This window comes from Cephus cinctus, unplaced genomic scaffold, assembly GCF_000341935.2.
Source record: "Cephus cinctus unplaced genomic scaffold, Ccin1 Ccin1_scaffold0778, whole genome shotgun sequence".
NCBI classification, from domain to species: Eukaryota; Metazoa; Arthropoda; class Insecta; order Hymenoptera; family Cephidae; genus Cephus; species Cephus cinctus.
Genome location: NW_014333381.1, coordinates 8,840 through 29,857, shown reverse-complemented (window position 1 = coordinate 29,857; position 21,018 = coordinate 8,840). Strand labels below are relative to the sequence as shown.

The window sequence follows — 21,018 nt, the reverse complement described above, 5'->3', positions numbered from 1 at the left end:
AGTAGATATATATATATATATATATATATATATATATATATATATATATACGTGTGAAACGTTTACACTCCCGTCCGCATATAGTCTGCGCCAGGTAACTGTCCCCTGGTGGGATTTAATCGAGCGCGAGTCTTCTGAAAGACTGTACCGAGTATCCCAAACGTAAAAGGCTAGGGCGATTCAAGACTCCACACTAAAACCGGATCTTGCCTCCGAGTATTTTGAGCGTCCACAAATTTTGAATAAAGCAATCTCATGCTTTTTCAGAAAATAAATGACTCGTTAATTATATATAAGCACTGCCAATTTTCGTTGCGCTATTATTATTGTAAGAGTCAGCAAAATTTATCGGTCTACGAGAATTTTGAATTACGTTCTAACGTAAATGGTTTTTTTCATCAAAGCACATGCGATCTGGTCTATAAGGATTTATATAGCTAAGAGGTTGTCGCACCATTAAAAATTGAAGCAATAAAAACTAACAATTCTAAATTGCTAGCACGCTTATGGTCCAAGCAATTTTCATCCCTCCAGCCGGAAAGAAATGGAACAATTTATATATCAATCGCATCTAATGCTTTATATTAAAGTGCGTTCACGTACCACGTATTTCACATGCGACCAGCTCCTAACCTAACCCAGTCTCTATAATCGAATCATACCGCACTCATTTGTTTAATGGTCCATTCCGCTTGATAGCTACAGACGACAAGTGACTTGCAAATGTCTTATTTTCGACGCGACGTTACGTGCCCATAAGGTAGAAGGTAGAATACGCAAAAAAGGGGAAGCAGTGCGATTACGAGCTATGCCGGTTGAACAAGCACAGTCGAAACCCCAAGAAGGGTGAATTTTAATGAGAAAGGTCACAGGTCACGCTTTGGCCTCTTATTTTTATCATCTTTTTAAAATCGACCAACTGTTTAGAGTACGATACGCAAATTTTCAGACATGCACCAGTAACATTATATTCGATATAGAATATTACCAAGAGAAATATTCAAGGCTTATATATTCCTATGAAATTGTCTAGAGGAAAACAGATAACTTCCTAGACACTGCACGTGACATCGACTCGTGCGAACATATTCACAGCGACGTCGAGTACGGAAATGCGCCTCTCCCTGTAATGCCGATAATTAACAAGGCCACGAACGTCATTGAATTAAGCCGAGTTGCACCCGGCATAGTCAAAGGATGCTCGTATCATTTTCACGTTTGACTTGCACCGATACATAACATCTCCATATAATTGGCATCCTTTGTTAAAACCGAAAAGCATAGAAAATAATTCCAAAAGGTTTATGAAAAATTAATTAGCGCGCGTCGTGATTAAATAATTTGCATTTCTAAAACAGTTATGTCATAATTTAATAGCGCTACTTCACTCATTACTCAATGATCAATTAATGACCTGGCAAAAATTACGCAAGCATAATACTCAACTACGTTATTTTCGATACGCAGAATGGATGAGTGTTAACTTGGTCGCGTGTGGAATGTAAATAGTTAATGCGGATTTGATCGTCTATCGTAGGTATATATATAGTTGTGTTGTGATATATCAGTAACGCCTTATTCCCAAACTGCGATAACGTCATCTCCCTCGAGTGACTTCATTCTCATATAGATTTTCACAGGAACTACAATGTACGATGATTCATTATATTTCAGCCACTACACCAATCAGGTAAACCCACAACAACGTGGTAATCAGCTACTTGTAGTAACCTTACGGAGTTGGTGACGTAGAAAATTCACATGTAAGTCACGATCTATAGAATTCACGTGATTTAAGACAGGTTGAGCACCACTATTATGGAACCTAAAGAGACATCCGGCTGAGTGAGAAATCCCGGATAAACTACCGCAAGCGGCGTATATACGTTGAACGTACCTTTCCTAAACTTTACACACAGATTAGGATTCACGTTTCACTGAGAGAAGACAATGTACGTAAGACATTGCTAGAATTTTTGGAAAATATTTGTCCAGCGAGTTTATTATTTTTTGTTAATATTAAAATAAACATTGAATAAAATGAATAAACTTGAATATGCTACCTAGTCGTAGACTTATAGGTAAACCAATGTGGTTGGCATCCATGATGAGAGAAAGAAAACTGTACAGGGAGAGCGTCATTTCCGACAGCTGCAAATCCTGGCTGCGCACGAGGATCAGGCACAAGCCATGGACCGTTTTCTCTGAATCACGAAACATCTTGCAAGGACAGCTGCTCTTGAAAGAGAAAATAAATTCTGTGTGTGGCAATTCGAAAATGTAGGACGCCATCGTTCAGGTAAAGAAGACTAACAATTAATCCTTACCCGCTGTATTACCTACCATATTCTCTGTATTATACACACAGAGATCTTAATATACAATCCACGTCTCATGGCTACACTCTTACTTATTTGCCATGAATAATTCGATAAAGAAATTGAAATATAATTAGAGAAACCGTCGTAGTCTCCCCAAGGATACACTAACCAATATCTAACTTATATTATTATTATATTAGAACCATTATTTTCGAATATCTTATATACGACGTATTTCGATTTCCAATGCAGTAAATGACCTTGCAACTAGTATAAATTATACTTATACCCACATACCAAGACAGTCTTCATTATCATTTAACATAATATACTGTAAACACTCTTATTGAAAAGAAATCTACAACGAAGAATTTATACAGTTACCTTGAGGTGTATTCCATACGATATTGGCATGCCTATAATAATATATTCGTGTATACAGATAGACCGTAGGAAACAACAACAGTTTCCACAGTCGAACCTGCAGGAGAACAACATACCGAAAGTCGAAGTCCATTTCCAGCATGGGTAGTGGCTCTTTCAAGCGGTTGGTGGGCGGACGGATGATTTCCCATTTTAATCCGATGTCTTCGAGACGTGCAGTACGTAAAATGTACAAACAGGTAGAACTGTATTTATAGTTGTACGAGGATGTCACGTACGACAATATCATCGAGTAGCTCCGTGTGTGTTACAGGTGTGGCCTCTGCGTGTCTTTTCGTTGCGAAGCACACACTCTATCTTGAAATATCTTCGAGGCACACTGACAAAACAGACCTCTGCGGTAAAATTTACCGTTGCGGCGAGAGTACTTGTCGCAAATCAATCCAGTGGCATTAACACCACGATAAGATCTATGTCCAATACGATAGTCGAACACATTCACTAGCGGAGAATGAAAATCTGATCAATCACTTTTCGCGTGTATCTATACGCGCACTGAACTGCTCTCGAGATGCAAGCAAATCCGGTATTTCTCGGTTGGTGCGGGCACGCGGAGTGGGCTCGAGAGTTTTAAGACCGGCTTCGAGAGACACTTCTCCATTACGAACATCTATACTATTATAAGGTACACTGTGTTTCACTGTAAGAAACAGAGTAGTAGAGCCTGGTAGCTCCTCTTCGTTCACTATAGTCTCCTGTCGGTTTCTATACCTGCCGTAGAGACTGAAGCCGCACTAAATGTACAAAGAATTTTTTTTTCACGAATGACACTTTCCACCCTTGCACTTCTAACCGTCCAATACGCGATATTGTGACTTGTCACGTCGATGGTTTTCTGGACGTTAAAAGTCGATTAGAAACTTCAGGTCCGTCTGCCGTTCCTGGTAGCACTGAGTCGAAGAGGTAGGGAATAAGTTTGTTCGTAGAGCAGTGGACAAGTGAAGTGCGGAGTTGTAGTGTAGAAGTAAATTGAAGAAGAGGAAGTGAAAGGTATGGAAAAAAGGATGCGAGAAGGGAAATAAAGAGGATAGGAGAAACGTTAAAAGCGTTGGCGGCAAGAACGTAACGAAGCCGTAGAGCAGAGGCCGAAGCCGGCCGGCGGTGAGGCAGACAAGCAAAGGCCTCTTCCCTTCTCGCAGCGAACTCTCAAACTGGCCATACGACTTGCGCCACGCTGACGTCACGTCTATACCTAGAGTGGAACCAACCAGTCTTTTCCCGACAGCAACGTACCTACAATAGTGGGGAAGCATCGACGATGCAAGAGACCGTTCTATCTGTTCTTGCCTTCTTCGAATTCTCTGGCTCAACGGCCAGATCAGTTTGGCTGAATTGATAGTACCCTTGAAGGTATGATACAATGCCCTTGTATTGTTCAATTAATAAATTAATCTACTCATTCAATAAAATAATATTCGAATATTTAATTATTCAAATGTAAATACACTCCCAACTCATGTTACATTCGAATTATTATTCTCTTAAAATAATCAAGTGACTCTTTCATGGTTTGCATCACGCGCCGTTGAGAATCGAATGCCAGTTTTTGGGTTCCCACGTTTTTCCGTTAGGCGCGTCACGCTCAGCTACGTCCGGTGACCCCACCGGAACTTCAAGCCCGTTTTGCTCGTTTCTCCCGTTGATCGCCCGCTGATCTCGCGAGATTGAAAATGCTGCTGACGATTTTAATACAGTCCGATCCTCTTAGAAAGAAAATAAGTGGCTTCGATACCTTTAACGGCAGGAGGTTAGTAGAAATATTTGAAAGAGTGAGAGGGTAAAGAGACGGGAATATCCCTACCTGCCAAGTTGTGTCTGTTCAAATGCTAATAGCTACCGTCACTGTATTGGTAATTTTATTTTTATTTTCCTCCTCCACGTGTACCGTATCGATCTACTTGATCGACCGAGCTGGATTGCGAGACGATAACGATTCTTTCGAAACTTAGCACACGAGCATCGATATCAATTTAAATGAAAGCGAATACCGCTTCTATATGATTGATATGCGCCAGAGAACCTGTGGCGCCATCTGTACACTATCATAGGTGTATTAAGCCCACAATTAGCTGATGACGAATATCGTCATCGTCGTCGATCACTGTTGACATTGATGAATTCTTGACGGTTGAAGCAGCGAAATAAAACTTTTTCCTTTACAATATCTCCTCCCTTGTAATTGCACCAACTCATTTCTTCGATATTTCACTCACACTGAAAGAGTTATTACTTCGGTATCGCGGTTGTCGCGAACAGATTAAACGTATCAATATTACGTTATCGCAATTATCGCGATGTTACGCGCCGATACAACCCCCCCAAGACTTAAAACGTGAGTGCCAGTGATGCCTAGGCTGGGCCTGGGTCTTGCTACCCTACCGGTACGTCAGTACCGTATGTACTAACTCCAGGCCCCCGGGAACATTCTCACGATTGGCTTTCACGCAATTATTTCACATTTCACGTAAGAACTTTATAAGAATTTACTGAAGTCTCACTGTAATAACTTATACTTTCAATACACAATTATTTGAATTCTACGTTGTAATATTTTCCATAAAAAATAATTTTTCCCTTATCTCAAACGAAGGTGTCCAAGGTGACTGTGGTTAAGAATACGGTGGTAAGTTGGTGTCATGGTGGGGAATGCAGCTGCTGCGGCAAATGGTCGTACATCTGCTGAGACACAACGAGAACTGCACCTAAAGCTAGTTTATTGCCAGAGACCTTTTGCAGGACGGGATGAAACGGCGAAGCGCAGCGAGAAAAAATGTTATTCCATGAATATCCTAAGACTGCACTCAACATTGCAGTGCAGTGCGTCGATGCGCTTTAAAAGATGCGCTGTGTCAGTCACATCTTCTTTACATGGTTCGCGATTAAACATGAAGAAAGGAACGAAGAAGCAGAAAGCAAATTTCTATTTCAGCTTTGTATTTAACTATCCACGCGAATCGGTAGAAACCTAATGAGTTTCCATGACACCATAGACAGCCGTTAGTTTCTCCATAATTTGCAGAGCGCCGAATCACGAAAGTTAACTAGAATTAACAGGCGATGAATAGGTTGAATCGATTGGATTCCAATGAGATTGCAACAGTGCATTTACTCATTTATTATTAGTTGATCAGTCATCGGTCGTTACTCGTGTATCCATTAATTGCGTAATGGCCCACTCCCTTGATTGTCAAATTAATACCGTACCGAGTTGGAATGTTTCATTGATGAACAGATTCATGAGTTACGAGATATTATTCAGTTAGACATTACAATTACACTAAGTAGTTTCCCATTTCGCAGTACACCTGCCATTTACAAGAGTAGCAGCGTGCTAAAATTCTCTAGGGCAAAGGGCCACAGCTAAACAATACAGTAAGACCCCAGTTAACGCAGAAGAAACGTTTTTAGTATTTACAGTGCTAAACGAAAGGGCATCAAAATAGATACACGTGGTAAGCGGCGAATTCGTTGAATCGAGGAATTAGTATTTTACCGAACATTTGCAAGTACGGCTATGACAAAACAGCGTAGAACGAGGTAGTATTAACCAGAGTCCTTAGTGTATTAGGAAATTTACAGTTACGGGTCAGCCTTACGAATTTAAGATACCTGGAATGTTGAGTGCGTCTACATAATGGGTACTTGGGTAAACTGGCCGTTGATATGGTCAAGGCCCTTTCTTTTAAAGTATCTGAAAACCTGAAACGAACTGCACCATCGTGCTTGCTCTAGAGCTCAGTATTTTTAATTAGTTAAGTATACGAAAGCGTGTTATTAAATATTACCTCATGATGTAAAAATACAAACACTCCTCATTCAAAAGCGGCTACAGCCATTGCATTCTATTTGTCAAGTTTCACGAGAACATAGAGTGCCAAACCCTGTAGCATCTATCACTCAGCGACCATTCTTTTATTACTTCTATATTGTAGAATTGACATAAATGAAAACCCTATTACTACCATATAACATTCGTAATTGTATTATATTGATACAATAAATCTTATCAATTACTCCCACAGTTTTTATTGTGTCTGTTAATTTTCAAATAGTAATTTACACGGTGATCACGTGTCTTTTTGAATATGTTTGGAAGTACAGGTAAAAATGGTATGGTATTTAGTTCCTTAGTTCCAGTTTCCAGGACTTCTTCTCTTGGGTATTGGCAGTTATGAGGACAGTTAACATTTTCCAGGGTGGTCCTGGAACAATTCTATATTCAACATATACTTCCGGGACCGTTAAGCGGCACTCACACCGAATTTAAAAAAAAATTTATCCTGGACACTCGGAGTTGTGACGAGCTAAGAAATAATTCGTTAGGTTAGATTAGGTTATAATTTCAATGTCACATGTCCCATGGTTTAGTTTAAAAAAGAAATCAGCTTGCCGTTGTGAGTGGCGCATGTCCTCGAAACTGCCCCTTCACATATTTATATATATATATATATATATATTCCGCACTATGACGATGATTTTTCAGATCAGCTTGCACAATTCCTGTCGGTGTTCATTTCTATTTCTTCACCATGGATAATTGCCTTTCAGTCTAAGTACTCTTATCCAGCACAACGTTGCATCGTAATGGCAAATTAAACAGTGGCGTTCTCGGAAATTTTCTCGAAATGGCAATAAAGCAACGCATAGCATGTTCTTAGGATGTTTATGTTGAAACCAAATGACATCGATATACCATATGGAATCCAATTCTTGGCGAATTCCTTGTCAGAGGTTCCATATGAGAACATTAATTAGAGTATTATTGCGGTATCACTATTGAAGCCTACTACGTCACATCCGTCTCGAATAGAGCCCACGTGCATCCTTAACGTACCATATGGTCATGGATGAAACCACATGCCACAATATTCCCATACGCTCTAGGGAAACGACAGGTAGAACCGGACATGTGCTTCATGGTATAAATGCTGGAATATATTCATACAGGTACGCAGCGTACAATTATATATGTGTGTGTGTGTGTGTAAACGAAAAAATTGTTATTTATAGATACGGTTTGGTCGTTTACACTTACTGTAAACTGCATAGTCGCAACTAGACAAATGCCTCGCGTTTGAATTCCGTGCCGCTTATATGTTGTTAAAATGTGGGCGAAGCGGCTTGAGGAGTGCGGAAGTCGAACGCGTCACGGTGCCTGTTTTTTCATATTGTTTTTACGGTATGGTTGATTATATAAACGATGTTTTAATACAGCGATATATATTTACGATGACAGGCGTCTTACAATATCTGTTATTGATAGTCAATATTATTCTAAGCGTACATCGTGATAGGGAGTATTGCTAATTAAATAATACGTCACTTTTTTATTCTCTTTGACAAACATATGATAACTCAAAAATATAATTTTTAATTAAAATTGTACGTATTCGATTCCCCCTGATCAATATGAATATTTACACTGTTATCGGTGTTTGAGAACTGTCGTAATCGATGTTAAACAAACTACGAAGACGTTTAACCTATTAACAACGAAGATCATTGATTTTTCAACATGTTTGTGAGCCTAAATTTCATGCCTTTGACAGAGGAATAGATGGATCAAGGTCAGTGTTCCTTATGTTTTCGAGTGTGCTCTGACAAAATTTCGGGCTCAGAATTGAGAATTTTTAACTAAAAAATTAAATATGGCGGCATTTGTATAAAGAAATGAGAAAAAATTGTACAATTTCATGTTTATGATTTTCTTTTCGTACTGAAATAGATAAAAAATCTGGAATATCCCTCAACCATCAGCGCACAAAATTGTTGAAGTTTAATAATACATTTTTTGATATTCATGTTGATGACATTCCGTCTAAAAATAGCGGCTGAAATGTAAGAATATCCTAAAAATCGAAGTTTTTCGATAATATCGCTAATATAATCATCATCTAAACTCATAATAAGCTACGAATATCCTAATAAATGAGAGATATTAGGTAGAAACTTTGATTTTTAGGACATTTTTATGTTCCAGCCGTAATTTTGGAATGGAAAGTCAGCAACATGAATATAAAAAAATTTCCTATTAAACTTCAACAATTTAGGCCACCAATGGTTGAGGGATATTCCAGATTTTTGACCTATTTCAGTCCGCTAAATATCATAAACGTTGAAAACGTACAATTTTTTCTCATTTCTTTATACAAATGCCGCCACATTTAATTTTTTAGTTAAAAATTCTCGATTCTGAGCCCGAAATTTTGTCAGAGCACACTCGAAAACATAAGGAACACTGACCTTGATCCATTCATTCCTGTCACAGGCATGAAATTTAGGCTCAAAAACATGTTGAAAAATCAACGATCTTCGCCGTTAATGAGTTGATGGGCATTATCATACGGATTTTCTAGAAAGTTATATTATTCGCACAACATAACTGACATATAAGAACTCATTGATTTTAATTAAGCTATAAATTGCATTGTTTGCATGCAATATATGAAGAATCAGAAAATATTTTTTTGAACATGTCCAAAATATATGGGACGGGAAAAAGGAAACAGAGTAGCGCAGCATCCGGCTTACTGCTGCTCTCATTCCTTATGTGAGAACATAACGGACATGTGGCATACCAGTGATGTCTTTTTCGTACAAAAAACCATAGAGACCGTACAGAAAGACTATTCAAATAGTATATAAAAATGATACTTCTGTAATAATCATTTTTTTTTACTAAACTAGATGATAAAGGGATTTGATAACGCGATTCGGAATTACTAAAGACTAATATAAAATTCTGCATCAAGAGCGGACATTATCTGATCGTTGAGAGCATGGTTCCACGTCACTTCCTTGCACAATATATTATTTACAGTGGGCAAGGAGCCAGAGTCTTAATCGTATTTTACGATTTTGGTTATAGCCAAATGTCAAGGGAGTAGTCGATGGATATTTATTGTTCTACACAAAATATATGTATACTGGTACACCACTAAGGATTGCATTTAAAATGTTTATTGCTCCAAGAATCACACAGGAAATTTATTTCCGAGGAAATCCCATTTATCTTGACAAAAGGACTCATGTTTTCTAGACGCAAGAGGAGGAAAAGAATCTATTTTAAACACAAAAGTTCATGTTGCTGCGATTGACTGTCTGACGTGAGATTCTTTAGATTTTTAATATCTGTCAGACACAATATTGCAAATATTCTCGAACACTTAAGGAGGCAATTTTAAGTTTTATTGCTACATTATAACTCACAGCTGATAACGAAGTTTGCTCCAACTCATAGAAATTCGCCTTGAACTATGTTACATCTGTGTTACACCTGCTATTTCACCTGTGATAATAATCTTAAATATTTAGAACTAAGAATTACAGTTGATTGGATCCTAATCTGAATTCGTTGTATAAATAATTACTTTGTCGATAAACGATTAAAACGAAGATTGCATCACTAATAGGAGTGGACCAATACGATAACGATATTAGCTCTATAATCCACGTGGCTGATTTGAAGCGTAACAAGAGGGGCGAGAGTTAAAGGGGCTTTGCGCAAAAGGGACACCCTTACGTCTGAATCCTATTTCTAACAGCCCTAACAAAATTCAGGGTGAATGACCACTGAAAGCAACGTATCGTACGTACGAAATTGTACAGGGTGTCTAAACAATTGATTTCACTTCTCGTTATAAGCAAACAGAGCTATAATTAACAAGATATTTCATAAATATCCAAATGTTTTATTTAATTTGAATTTACGTTAATACATATCAATGAAACTTACCTAGTGCGTCTGCTGAGTGGTGAAATATAGTAAATCCAAGTTTGCCTAAAACATATAAAAAGTAGCAGGTATTAAATAAAACTCACATTGAGCAAATGAGTGATATATCTAATAGTAATAAATCAAAAATACTCGTTAAAGTTTTATAAGAAATATGTTCGATCTATTCAGATCGTAATTGCTTAAACAGAAAGAAATCATAAAGTACACATAAATATGTGTAACATAATAACGTACAAAGAAATGATAAAGGGTCTGACAATTTAAGATATTCATCCTTTAGACCAGAAAAGTCTATAAATATAATCAAAGTAAAAGTACACATATAAAGTCAAGGAAGCTCACGATACTCCTGTAAAAGTCTTAAAGTTTTTCATATTTTAACGTAAAATTTCAATGACGATATTTATTTAAATGCAGGGTCGATGCACGAGTGCATAAACGATCGGGTTTGATACATTACAAAGGAATCCCTGAGTACTCGTAGAACGTCTAGCGCGACACAAAGTGCATACGCTGCTTTATAACGTGCGCAATAGTTCCCACGACACCCTTGGCTCTCCGCTACTATGGGAACGTTTTATATAGGGGTGAATTTTTCATAGCATTGTAGAGGCATGAATATACTGACAAAGGTGACCCGTCGAACAATTACAAAAAACCTTTAATAATGCTTAATAAAATACCTCGCGTTTGTCACTGTAGATTTTTGTAATGTAGAAGTCGTCATAGATTGTCCCCCATTCGAATGCACCCGAACTACCCTTAAATTAGTATCTGATCTAGTTTTATTATCTGAAGGAAAATTGGTAATTGTCCAAAAAATATAAACTATCTCAGGTCTAAGATAATAAATCTGTCAAATGCAAGTTCTTAATTTTCTTTCTGCACAATAAGCAGAGATTTCCGCGAGTAATTCATTTCCACCCTCGCTAACTACCCTCTAGGGGGTGGTGTGAATGTACACAAGAAGATATGGAGGGTAGCAATTAAGGGTTTGGCTGAACGCCGAAGTTCTAACAATGTCGTACTGCACGTAGCAGTTCAGATTAGGGGTGACTAAGGTACTTCCGGATGTTAACCGGATGTTGCACAAGGCCATTTTTTTATGACTTTAACAATGCTTAGAAAAATATTACAAGTAAGAAATAGGAAAGTAAACCGTCGTGTGGATTAGATATTTTTTGTCGTATTGATTCATATCAACATAAGTCGCGTCATAATTAGGTTAGCTGTTAAAATAGTAATTAATAACTTTTATTGCAAAGACGGCACAGATAACACTACTATAATTCGCAGATTGTAAATTATTTGATTATTTAATGTTTACATTTTAGCCATATTTCCGAACATATGGTATATTATTTTCGCGTAGAATGCAAATGGTTCAACATTATTTGTGAGCTCTGCTTAATTACATTAACCGTTTGGTATAAATATGGCAAGCAATCGTAGAAGTTTCATAGTCGAAAAAGTACTTCTTCTCAAGCAACATGATGAAATTATCAGCTGTCTTCTGTGTCCTCCTTCTGGCTTCTGTAAGTAACAAATTAAAAATACAAATTTTACTATTAGGGATCTCCTAATAGTTTGTCATATGAAATTCAATATTTCTTTTTTTTACAGTATATTTCGTAATTCTAGCACTGCATTAAGAAATTACGTTTATTACAATTTTCAGGCCAGCCAGGGTTTCAGCGTCGGTGGCAACTCCATGTTATCGTCGATTGCAGACATCAAGAATAAGGTGGATTCTACCGTGAAGTCTGCTATCGGATCTGTCGAGGCCGCTGCAGAAAAAGGTGTGGAAGAACTGAAGGAACTAGCTGACGACGTTAGCGATAAAGCCGTATCCAGCATTGGCTCACTTCAGGACGATGTAGAATCCGTAGTCGCCAAGGTCAGTATCTTATCCAACCTAGTGTAATTTAATTTGAACGTAACTCAACAGTAATCTACAATTATTGTATTAATTTCTTCGAAGGCGGAATCTCAGGTTGACGATATCCTCTCCAAAGCCTCTGATGCGGCCGCCAAATCATGCTCAGGTCTTACTGATACCCTCTCAACCACTGCCGTTGACGTCGTGAACCAGGCCACCAACTGCGTTACGAGTAGAGTGCAAACTGCCTACGGATATATAGCTGAGTTAAGAGCCGAAGTGAAAAGTCTCGTTTCCAAGCTTCTTTCTATTTCATCTGCAACTGTCGACTGCACTACTGACGTCACGTCGCTCTCTGAAACTGTACACGCCTTCCTTTGCGTCAACAAAGTAAGTAATGCAGGACGTGTAAAAGTCCCATTTAAACGTCAAAATTTATAATTGAGACACAGTATTACTATTAGAAGATGAACTTATAATTTTGTATACGCTTTTTTCAGCAATTGGCTAGTGCTACTGTTCAATCCGCCTCCAGCGGCGTTACCGTTGCAAGGAAGGTCGCCAAATTGTCCTCCCTTATCAGTAGTCTTCAAGTCCAAGTGCCCCTTTGCGTGGTTAAAGATACCGCCGGTGTCCTTGCACAGCAGGCATCCAGCGCTGTCAAGAATGTTGGCGCTTGCGTCAAAAATTTAGCTTCATAAACTGGTTTTAACGTAAAATTGAAAACACAGTTTATCGTATCCCTGCTGCCAGGATATACACAGTTTGTTTAAATATCAATAAAATATTTTATTGGTACTTAAATTTCTTATACCTGCTTATACTTATTCCTCACTCATCTATTACGGCATCTTGAACTTGACCACTGGTCCAAATGCACCGAGAAGGGCGTCATAATTGCTAATCAACAAATGCGAAAAACATCAAAAGAGTTTCAAAAAGCTTTCCAGCTTCTGGTTGGCACAAGAGGAAGCTGAAGATTTTGCTGCCGCATAAAGACTATAATCGCAGGAATAGCAAATTCGAGATAATACAAGAAATTTTCGTTTTATCAGAGAGAAAAATTAAGTATTTTTCTTTGAAAAATGAAGTATTAAGTATTTTTCTTTGAAGACACTTGGTAGGATCTTGCGCCAAGTACAGGCAACCGGCTGTACGAGCAACTGCCGACCGAGACTCTACTCGAAGCAACTCTTGTACTTGTTTATCGAATCAGATATCTTGCGATCCACTAAGTATAAGAAAAAGTTATTGATATATTCATTATAGGAATTGAGGATTCTGAATCGATTGCCACCAAAATCAATCGAGTTGGTGTACAAGATTAGGGCGCACTTAGAGCAAGATCATTTTATTTCAGTTTCGTTCTCTTTTTCACGTTACATTTTTACACGGCGGATGGCGCTAGTTGCTTGGTCTTGTTTATCTTTTTAGATGATGGATGAGGCTGGCAATTCACCAATGCACAATGCAAACATATTTTGTCCGTCAAGCTATCGTTCACACCGAATTTTCAGATAATATAAAGCTATCTTCACATCAGTATGAAATTATTAATTAAGCCTTAGTCCTCGCGAAAAACAGAACTCCACCATTTGTATGCAGTGCGTGTTTATATGTACTTCGACGTAGTTTACCGTATTTTATATAACGGAATTGCTGTTCCAGGGTGTCCAAGTGTTCCTCTCCGTAATTCCTTGAATCTAGTGTAACGCGACAATTGTATTTGCGCGCCGAAATTAAGTCTAGATGCCAGCGCCCTCGTGCCCTCCCACTTATCACAAATTTTACTAACTTCACAAAGGGAAGAGTCTACGTCTTCCCATTTGCTTGTAAGCTGGGAGCACGGAAATAACAGGTATTTACCGTCGATACATAAAAGTTCCTTAATAGGACGATACTTTGTCAGAACTGTATTTCCACCGATCTGTTAGGTTTATGGGCCATCGGCCGATTGCAAAACACCTAATCATTTGGCGGATTGGATTTTGCTACACCAATATCCCACTGAGGGGCACCAGGCGCAACCCAGGCGAATCTCCCCGGCTACATCTGGTCCAATACGATCACGCACTTACCACACTGTCACTACGATTGTCCACGTTCGTATAATAATACATTTTGCGTGAGTGCGTTAGCGAGCGTTTGCGATTTTGTTAAAAAGGCGTTTACCCGTGTCTTGCTACTCTTATTTTGATACGCATTAACTCGATTGCGGATTATCGCTTGGACCGAACGAAGGTTTTATTATCTTTATATTGTATCGTTTTCTCTTTATTGTTTAAATAAAATAAGAATTATATTACACTAGTTTGGCGAGCGAATGAAGTAAGCGAATCCAACACAATAATTTTTTAATACTGGGAAGTATAAGTTTTTCAAAGATTTCCAAATTATCCTGACTTTTGGAATCATGTGAACTATCAGCGTGGAAAACGCCGGAGAAACTTCACGGCGAAGCGTGCAGCGCGCTTATTACTTAAGATTTTCAAATAAAATTTTAATCAAAATTTCTTCGAACTGCATAGAATATGCGCCTATAATATAAAACTTTTGTACTCAATAGCTGAGTCGAAAAAAAATTATTGAATTTCGACTCATTTTTCAGTCGGACACGTAACCCCTTAAGAATCAAGGGTTTACTATAGCAGTACCAACACCATTTTCACAAAAAACCGGGAAAGCTGAAACTTTTCGACAAGGAGACGCGTAGAATGTGTCTAAAAGGCATTTGCTATATGTCTTATAAGAGTAGTCTTTTAATCTATGGCTTTCAGAAATTGCCATTAAATCGCTAGATAATTGCGTAAAATGCAACTGATTTTTCATAGCTGCAGGTAGCCACTTAAAAGTTGTATTTACACAGTACGAAAATGTTAATATAACATACATGCCATCTCTGTTATGCATGCTAGTTGTTAATTTCACATTCATTTTCATGATGCCAATATAACGTCACGTATATAAATGGAAAATTGCAGCTACCATGCACTTTACACATAAAATTGTATATGTTGAAATTTCTATTCACTATCCTCATTTATTCATATCAAATACACGAAGTGAAGTTATCCCGTCCATTTAATTTCTATTGTCCTGGTAGGAGCTCCCAAAGCTGCCAAATTTGCCAAGCTTGAGTCAAGCCTTTGACACGAAGCTTTGGATATGTTTTACATTACGCGTAATAATAGGAGAAAAATGAATTTTACTACATTATTAAATAATTTGTTTAAGCGGTATGACAAAAGGTCTATGTATAACGTTATCGAATCACGATCCATAATTATACTATAACAGTTCTTCCACCGGTGATATACCAGTTCTCAACATATTCAATAAAATTCTTAATAGAACAATCGATACGGTCGCAGTTTACATACTCCAAGGTTCCAAGATTGAATTCAGCTTCCAAGATAAAAACAATTCAATTTCGTTAATTTATGTTTCTAGGATTCAATCTGCATCAATGGATTGAGTAAATTTATAAGCTCAACTTAAATACAGTTAAATTGGCGAAAATATTGTGTAAAACAATATTTTTGTACAACAAATATTTTTGTCTCTAGAGCTTGGTCCAGGCTTGACCGATTTGTCCATTCTTATCAGGGCGGTAGAACCAAATTCAATCAGTAGGACTTTCAAGAAGTTCAAAATAATTCACAATCAATGTAACAGAGAAAAGGAAGACATATGGCGTCTGAAATTCACTGTGCTTGCGTCAAAAGCAAAGCATTACATATTGTATACAGGGTGTTTCTTAAGTCCCGGACAGGAGATATAGCGTTAGATTCGGCGTGAAAAAAAAAAAACATTGGCGTCAACAAAAATCAAAATTTTTAATTAGTTTATTATTTATTAAAGATTAAAGTAAGTAAATCATAAGCGCATGAAAACTGGTAACTCCTCCTCAGTCTCCTCCCATTGGGGACAGCCAATCATTTATTTCCCCACAAAAATAGTGACCGGTGGATACGTAATCGAATATAGTAACGTAAATAAGCAAAAGAATAATACAAAAGGTTTTTTGTGGGGAAATAAATTATTGGCTGTCCGCAATGGGAGGAGACTGAGGAGGAGTTGCCAGTTCTCACGCGCTTATGATTGACTTACTTTAATTCGTAATAATTAATAAACTAATTAAAAATGTTTAATTTTGTTGACGCCAATATTTTTATGTTTTCACGCCGGATCTAACGTTATGTCTCCTGTCCGGGGCTTAAGAAACACCCTGTATATTGTATCAGCCACCTTTGAGCTGAATTTTTTTATTTGTCCCGTTAACTTGACGTTATATTACGCAGAAGGCTACACCGTCTACACTTTGCTTAATTATCGCCATATGTGTCGTTTGGAATGTGTGACAACTAATATCTGAATAATATTTGATGTAATAACGGTTTTGTTTTTCCTAACTACGGCAATTAAACTTCTCCATGCAAATGTAAATATGCGTCGCGTTATGGCAAACAGATGTTTTACCACATGGATAAAAATCGTCTTTCACCAGAAAAAAGCAGGATGATGAATATTTAAATTCTAAAATTCACTGTCATTATTGCAACATAGGTTGTGTCTCAATTCGTTGCATTTGGATAAAAAGACAATGACACTCGTAGTACTAGCAGTGAATTTCAAAACCTTGTTGAAAATATAGTTGAGAGTGATGCTAATGAGGTATATGATAAGGAATACCTGTTCATAGAACTCACCACAACGAGCATTCTCGATTTCGGTGATATACTATTATTTTACAATATTTTTATGAAAAATCAGTGATTCTTGTAAATCAGACAAAAGTCGAATCTCTTCAGATCAGTCGAATCAGCTCAGACTTAAAAATCTTGCTTTTCAATAATTACACTAAATGTTATATTAAAATGTTTTATATATCAAAAAACTATATATCTGATTGTTTACTTCTACCATCAGACCTGCGATACATAAGCGCGAGCTTGATCGTTATGCTTGAGAATTGCCAGAACACTTACAAGTCCGCCACACACGTTGGACGCGATCAAATCTTGTACAGCCCATTATATTCATAGCAAACAAACACACAAATTCCGTCCTGAACATTGACGAGGCCCAATCAATAAACTGTTACTATAACATGAAATTGTTTTTATTTAACTAAGGGTTTTAACACTTGGCGTACTAGCAAACGTTTAGTTTGGGCCCAGATAGGCTTCCGTGGTTGGTAAAGAGTCAATCGCAATGTACTTCAGTGGTTGAACTTGTTGGTGTGCGTCAGGCTGGGTTCCCTTGCCAGGGTTTCCATTATTAGAAATACCTAGTATCAGCCGGGCCGGAACCTTTTCGTTATTTGGGAATGTGTAAATAATTTGGTCGATATTTGATAATTAAATCCGGGTTATTAGATTGGAATGAAATATTACATTTTGGTCTTACATATACAAAAATATATCTGTAACGCACGTGTCGCCATATTTTGCAAACGTAAGATTTACTTTTAATGTTTTCGATTAACTAAATTTATTGGATCAAATGTAAGATTCAGTAGGCTGCTCAATTATCAAATTTCTTCTAACATGAAATATGACTGCGGTGCAAAACTGCATTTGTATAGTGATACACGTAGCACCTGGCGCTTTTTATTATGCCTACCGAGAATGATATTTTTGACATCGTGCTAATAAGACTATAGTTCTATCGAGTCCATTCATTACTGTCAGTTATCTGCACACTCCAATGTATACCACTAGATCTCTCCATTGTTGCCAATATTACTGTAGGTGTAATATAGTGTACGGATGTAAATACTTTTTTTACATTGACTGCATATGTAAATATACGGTATTTTTTTGAATATAGCGTAACGCGAACTTTGGTGCCATGGAAAGGTACAGATTAACTTTATCAATTAAAACTCTATACATAGATATACATTCCACGTTACAGAATATATGGACATGTCTAATTTATTTACATTTTGCTAACGGTACGTTCATGTATTATAAATTTTACTAATACATAATTATATAATCAGCTAGCATAATAACCATATGCAAGCTTGAAATATTCCAGACATTAGCGAGACAGGTGGTACGGTTTATTTTGTGTACCGTCTAGTAATCCACAATGAATTCATGAAATAAAATTTACTACGCAATTGAAATTACTTCTCACAAAGGTCGTAGCCAGTAATCGATTTTACCCTCGCAACGAGAATAAGTTCCGTCCTTGAGATACGACCTTGACCTTAACGACTCACTGGATTTATATCATTCTCAAAATCGCTCGCTGCTTCAATCACTTTATGAAACGCAAACACGTTAAATAGACCTGAAGTTTGTGGGGAGCTAACTCAGAAATAAAATCAATGGACCAACATTAAGATGCATAATGAGTCATTGGTTGGCTATTTGGTTTAGACAATATAAAAATGTGCCAATGACTTTACAACAGTAAAGACCATCAATCTAATTACTTACTACTTCTAGACCTCAAGTATTACATATAAATACTATATATACTGTTACATATGGAATTAAAGTAGTGTATTTAGTTACTTACATATCTCATATATAAAGAAAATTAAGTTAAAATACACAAATACATTTTACGTTAGTGAATCATTTAGAAAAAAAAAATGTATTTGAACAATGAAAATTAAGGTACAATTGCAATCACTGACTCTAACGAATCAACGTTGTCAGACAAAAGTCGCTACCTCCACTTCATCTTAGAAAAGATAATCGTACGGCTCAACGCCAGATTTATCGATCTTTAGTAGTTCAGAAGTAAGCTTCATAATGCATAATATGTAAAAATAACATATTTTACCTTATTCTACGGCAATACAACTATTCCGGATTTATTAATATTTTACGTTAATTCCTAAAATTCGGATAAGAATAACTCACGTGGATAATTCTCTAAGACAAAATAATGTAATTGTAATCAAAACTATTAACAAAATATATTAAATATTGCATTAATGGAATTGTTTTTTGAATGACCCCACAGAAACTCAAACCCAAATTAAGAAACCCGAATGTAAAGATAATTAACGTTATCTGGTAAATTCCATGGCAATACCATGTTCCGTTATATAATTTGTAACAAAATCATTTATACGTACGTACATCAAAGTTGATACAACTGTGCAAAAACTTTTGTAAACGTCAATCGTCATATAATGAATCTTAGTAGGTATATATACATGTGCAAAGTCAAAAAAATGTCATAACTGTAGCTGAGTCCATCGAAATATTATCAAGATGGCAAAGTTCGGGGTTCTCGCTTGTCTACTGCTACTGGCATGCGTAAGTAGCGATATCAATAAACAATAACAAAAAAAAACAATCTTTCGTAATTAACTTCGATATAAGATATTTGGTATAAAATCGATTCAAATGCAAGATTTGCAAAATAAAAATACACTCAATATATATTGTAAATCATCATTAACAAAGTTTTTGATACATTCAAAAACTGCAGGTGGGCCAGGGTGCAGAACTATCGCAGTACCAGTTACAAGTTACAAAAATACAATACAATATTACATCTAAGATATATGATGTAATCGACATTCTTGAAGATAATGTAAAAACATCAACACTGAAACTAAATTCTCTCATCTCAACATTTGACACTGATGCTAACACGACGTGCAGCACCGCGAACTCCACTGTTCAAAGTATTATCAACAACGTGAGTACATTCAATCAACTTTAACTTTCCTTAAAAATTTACAATGAATGGATTTAACTGAATCTAAAAGACTACGTATCCCGTAACAGATAGACGCTCAGACCGCAGCATTAATAAATGCAGCCACTGATGTGAACGCTGCTGAATGTTCCAGCTACTCCAACAACTTCAAGAACGCGGTGACGCTAGTAAAAACCGAATGCAATCAATGCGTTAATACAATAATCGAAAATGTCGAGGATCAGATTACTGCCTTCAAAGCCAAGGTCACGGGGAACCTTTATCAGCTTATGGCAGATATTAAACATGCGACAGAATGTACAAAAGACGTAGGGACAGTATCAAAATGTGAGAGTGCGATTTCCTGTCTACATAATGTGAGTATTCCGATATAAATAAACATATTGCGATGTAGCACTTCGTGCACGTCATCAACTTTCATAAATTTAGTTGACAATGAAGAAAAGTAAAGCATTATACCAAAATCTATTATAGACACGCAACTAAATTTTAAAACTGTGAAATTGCAGATAAACGAGAAAGCTGTTAATGATATAACACAGAGCCAAGAAGCATTCGACGTCACCATTCTTGATACTAACGCAAGAATTAACAATCTTAAAACACTTCTGAAAAATTGCAAAAAAACCGCAACCATCAACAATCTCAACGAACAAACACCCACGGTTATAAGTAACGTAGAGATTTGCATCGCGGAATTACGCACTGATGTGACACCACATGATCCTGAAAAATCTGACGAGGACACTGAACTGGCTTGTAAGGATCCGGCCGAAAATGCTGAAAACGAAGATGATTCAAAGGTGTCTGAGGAATCTGAGCAAGCTGAGGAAGCTGCAAATTCCGAAGGATCTGAGGAATCTGAGGAAGCTGAGGAAGCTGCAAAATCCGCAGGATCTGAGGAATCTGAGGAAGCTGCAAATTCCGAAGAATCTGAGGAA

The 21,018-nt window shown here is 37.1% G+C and overlaps 3 protein-coding genes and 2 long non-coding RNA genes across 56 annotated transcripts in view; 4 read left to right on the top strand and 1 right to left on the bottom strand.

Moving 5' to 3' along the window:
* Positions 1-10,558, bottom strand: part of LOC107270487 (protein numb) — a 23,630-nt gene extending 13,072 nt beyond the window's left edge. For 2 of the 3 annotated variants that reach the window (XM_015745542.2, XM_015745543.2), the window contains exon 1: positions 2,822-3,948. In XM_015745542.2, the coding sequence (XP_015601028.1) occupies positions 2,822-2,896 (75 nt within the window). In that variant the 5' untranslated portion in view covers positions 2,897-3,948. Of the gene's footprint in view, positions 1-2,821; positions 3,949-10,500 lie in introns of those variants that run through there. The other variant, XM_015745545.2, reaches the window with a different exon arrangement.
* LOC112494770 lies at positions 4,019-6,786 on the top strand. Its single transcript, XR_003060534.1, has 2 exons — positions 4,019-4,115; positions 5,356-6,786. It is a non-coding gene; the product is annotated as an uncharacterized LOC112494770 (long non-coding RNA).
* A 1,326-nt stretch (positions 10,559-11,884) lies between the features above and the next one.
* On the top strand, positions 11,885-13,186 carry LOC107270489. The gene is made up of 4 exons (XM_015745547.2): positions 11,885-12,038; positions 12,182-12,400; positions 12,485-12,772; positions 12,883-13,186. The coding sequence occupies exons 1-4, from the start codon at positions 11,994-11,996 to the stop codon at positions 13,081-13,083; spliced, it is 753 nt and encodes a 250-aa protein (XP_015601033.1). The 5' UTR covers positions 11,885-11,993; the 3' UTR covers positions 13,084-13,186.
* Positions 13,187-13,480: 294 nt separating this feature from the next.
* On the top strand, positions 13,481-14,687 carry LOC112494769. The gene is made up of 2 exons (XR_003060533.1): positions 13,481-14,240; positions 14,317-14,687. It is a non-coding gene; the product is annotated as an uncharacterized LOC112494769 (long non-coding RNA).
* A 4,872-nt stretch (positions 14,688-19,559) lies between these two features.
* Positions 19,560-21,018, top strand: part of LOC107270488 (retinitis pigmentosa 1-like 1 protein) — a 6,710-nt gene continuing 5,251 nt past the window's right edge. For 22 of the 50 annotated variants that reach the window (XM_025087861.1, XM_025087858.1, XM_025087844.1 and 19 more), the window contains exons 1-4: positions 19,560-19,668; positions 19,844-20,056; positions 20,146-20,433; positions 20,587-21,015. In XM_025087861.1, coding sequence (XP_024943629.1) covers positions 19,624-19,668; positions 19,844-20,056; positions 20,146-20,433; positions 20,587-21,015 — 975 coding nt within the window. In that variant the 5' untranslated portion in view covers positions 19,560-19,623. Of the gene's footprint in view, positions 19,669-19,843; positions 20,057-20,145; positions 20,434-20,586 lie in introns of all 50 variants that reach the window. The other 28 variants (XM_025087841.1, XM_025087855.1, XM_025087852.1 and 25 more) reach the window with 5 other exon arrangements.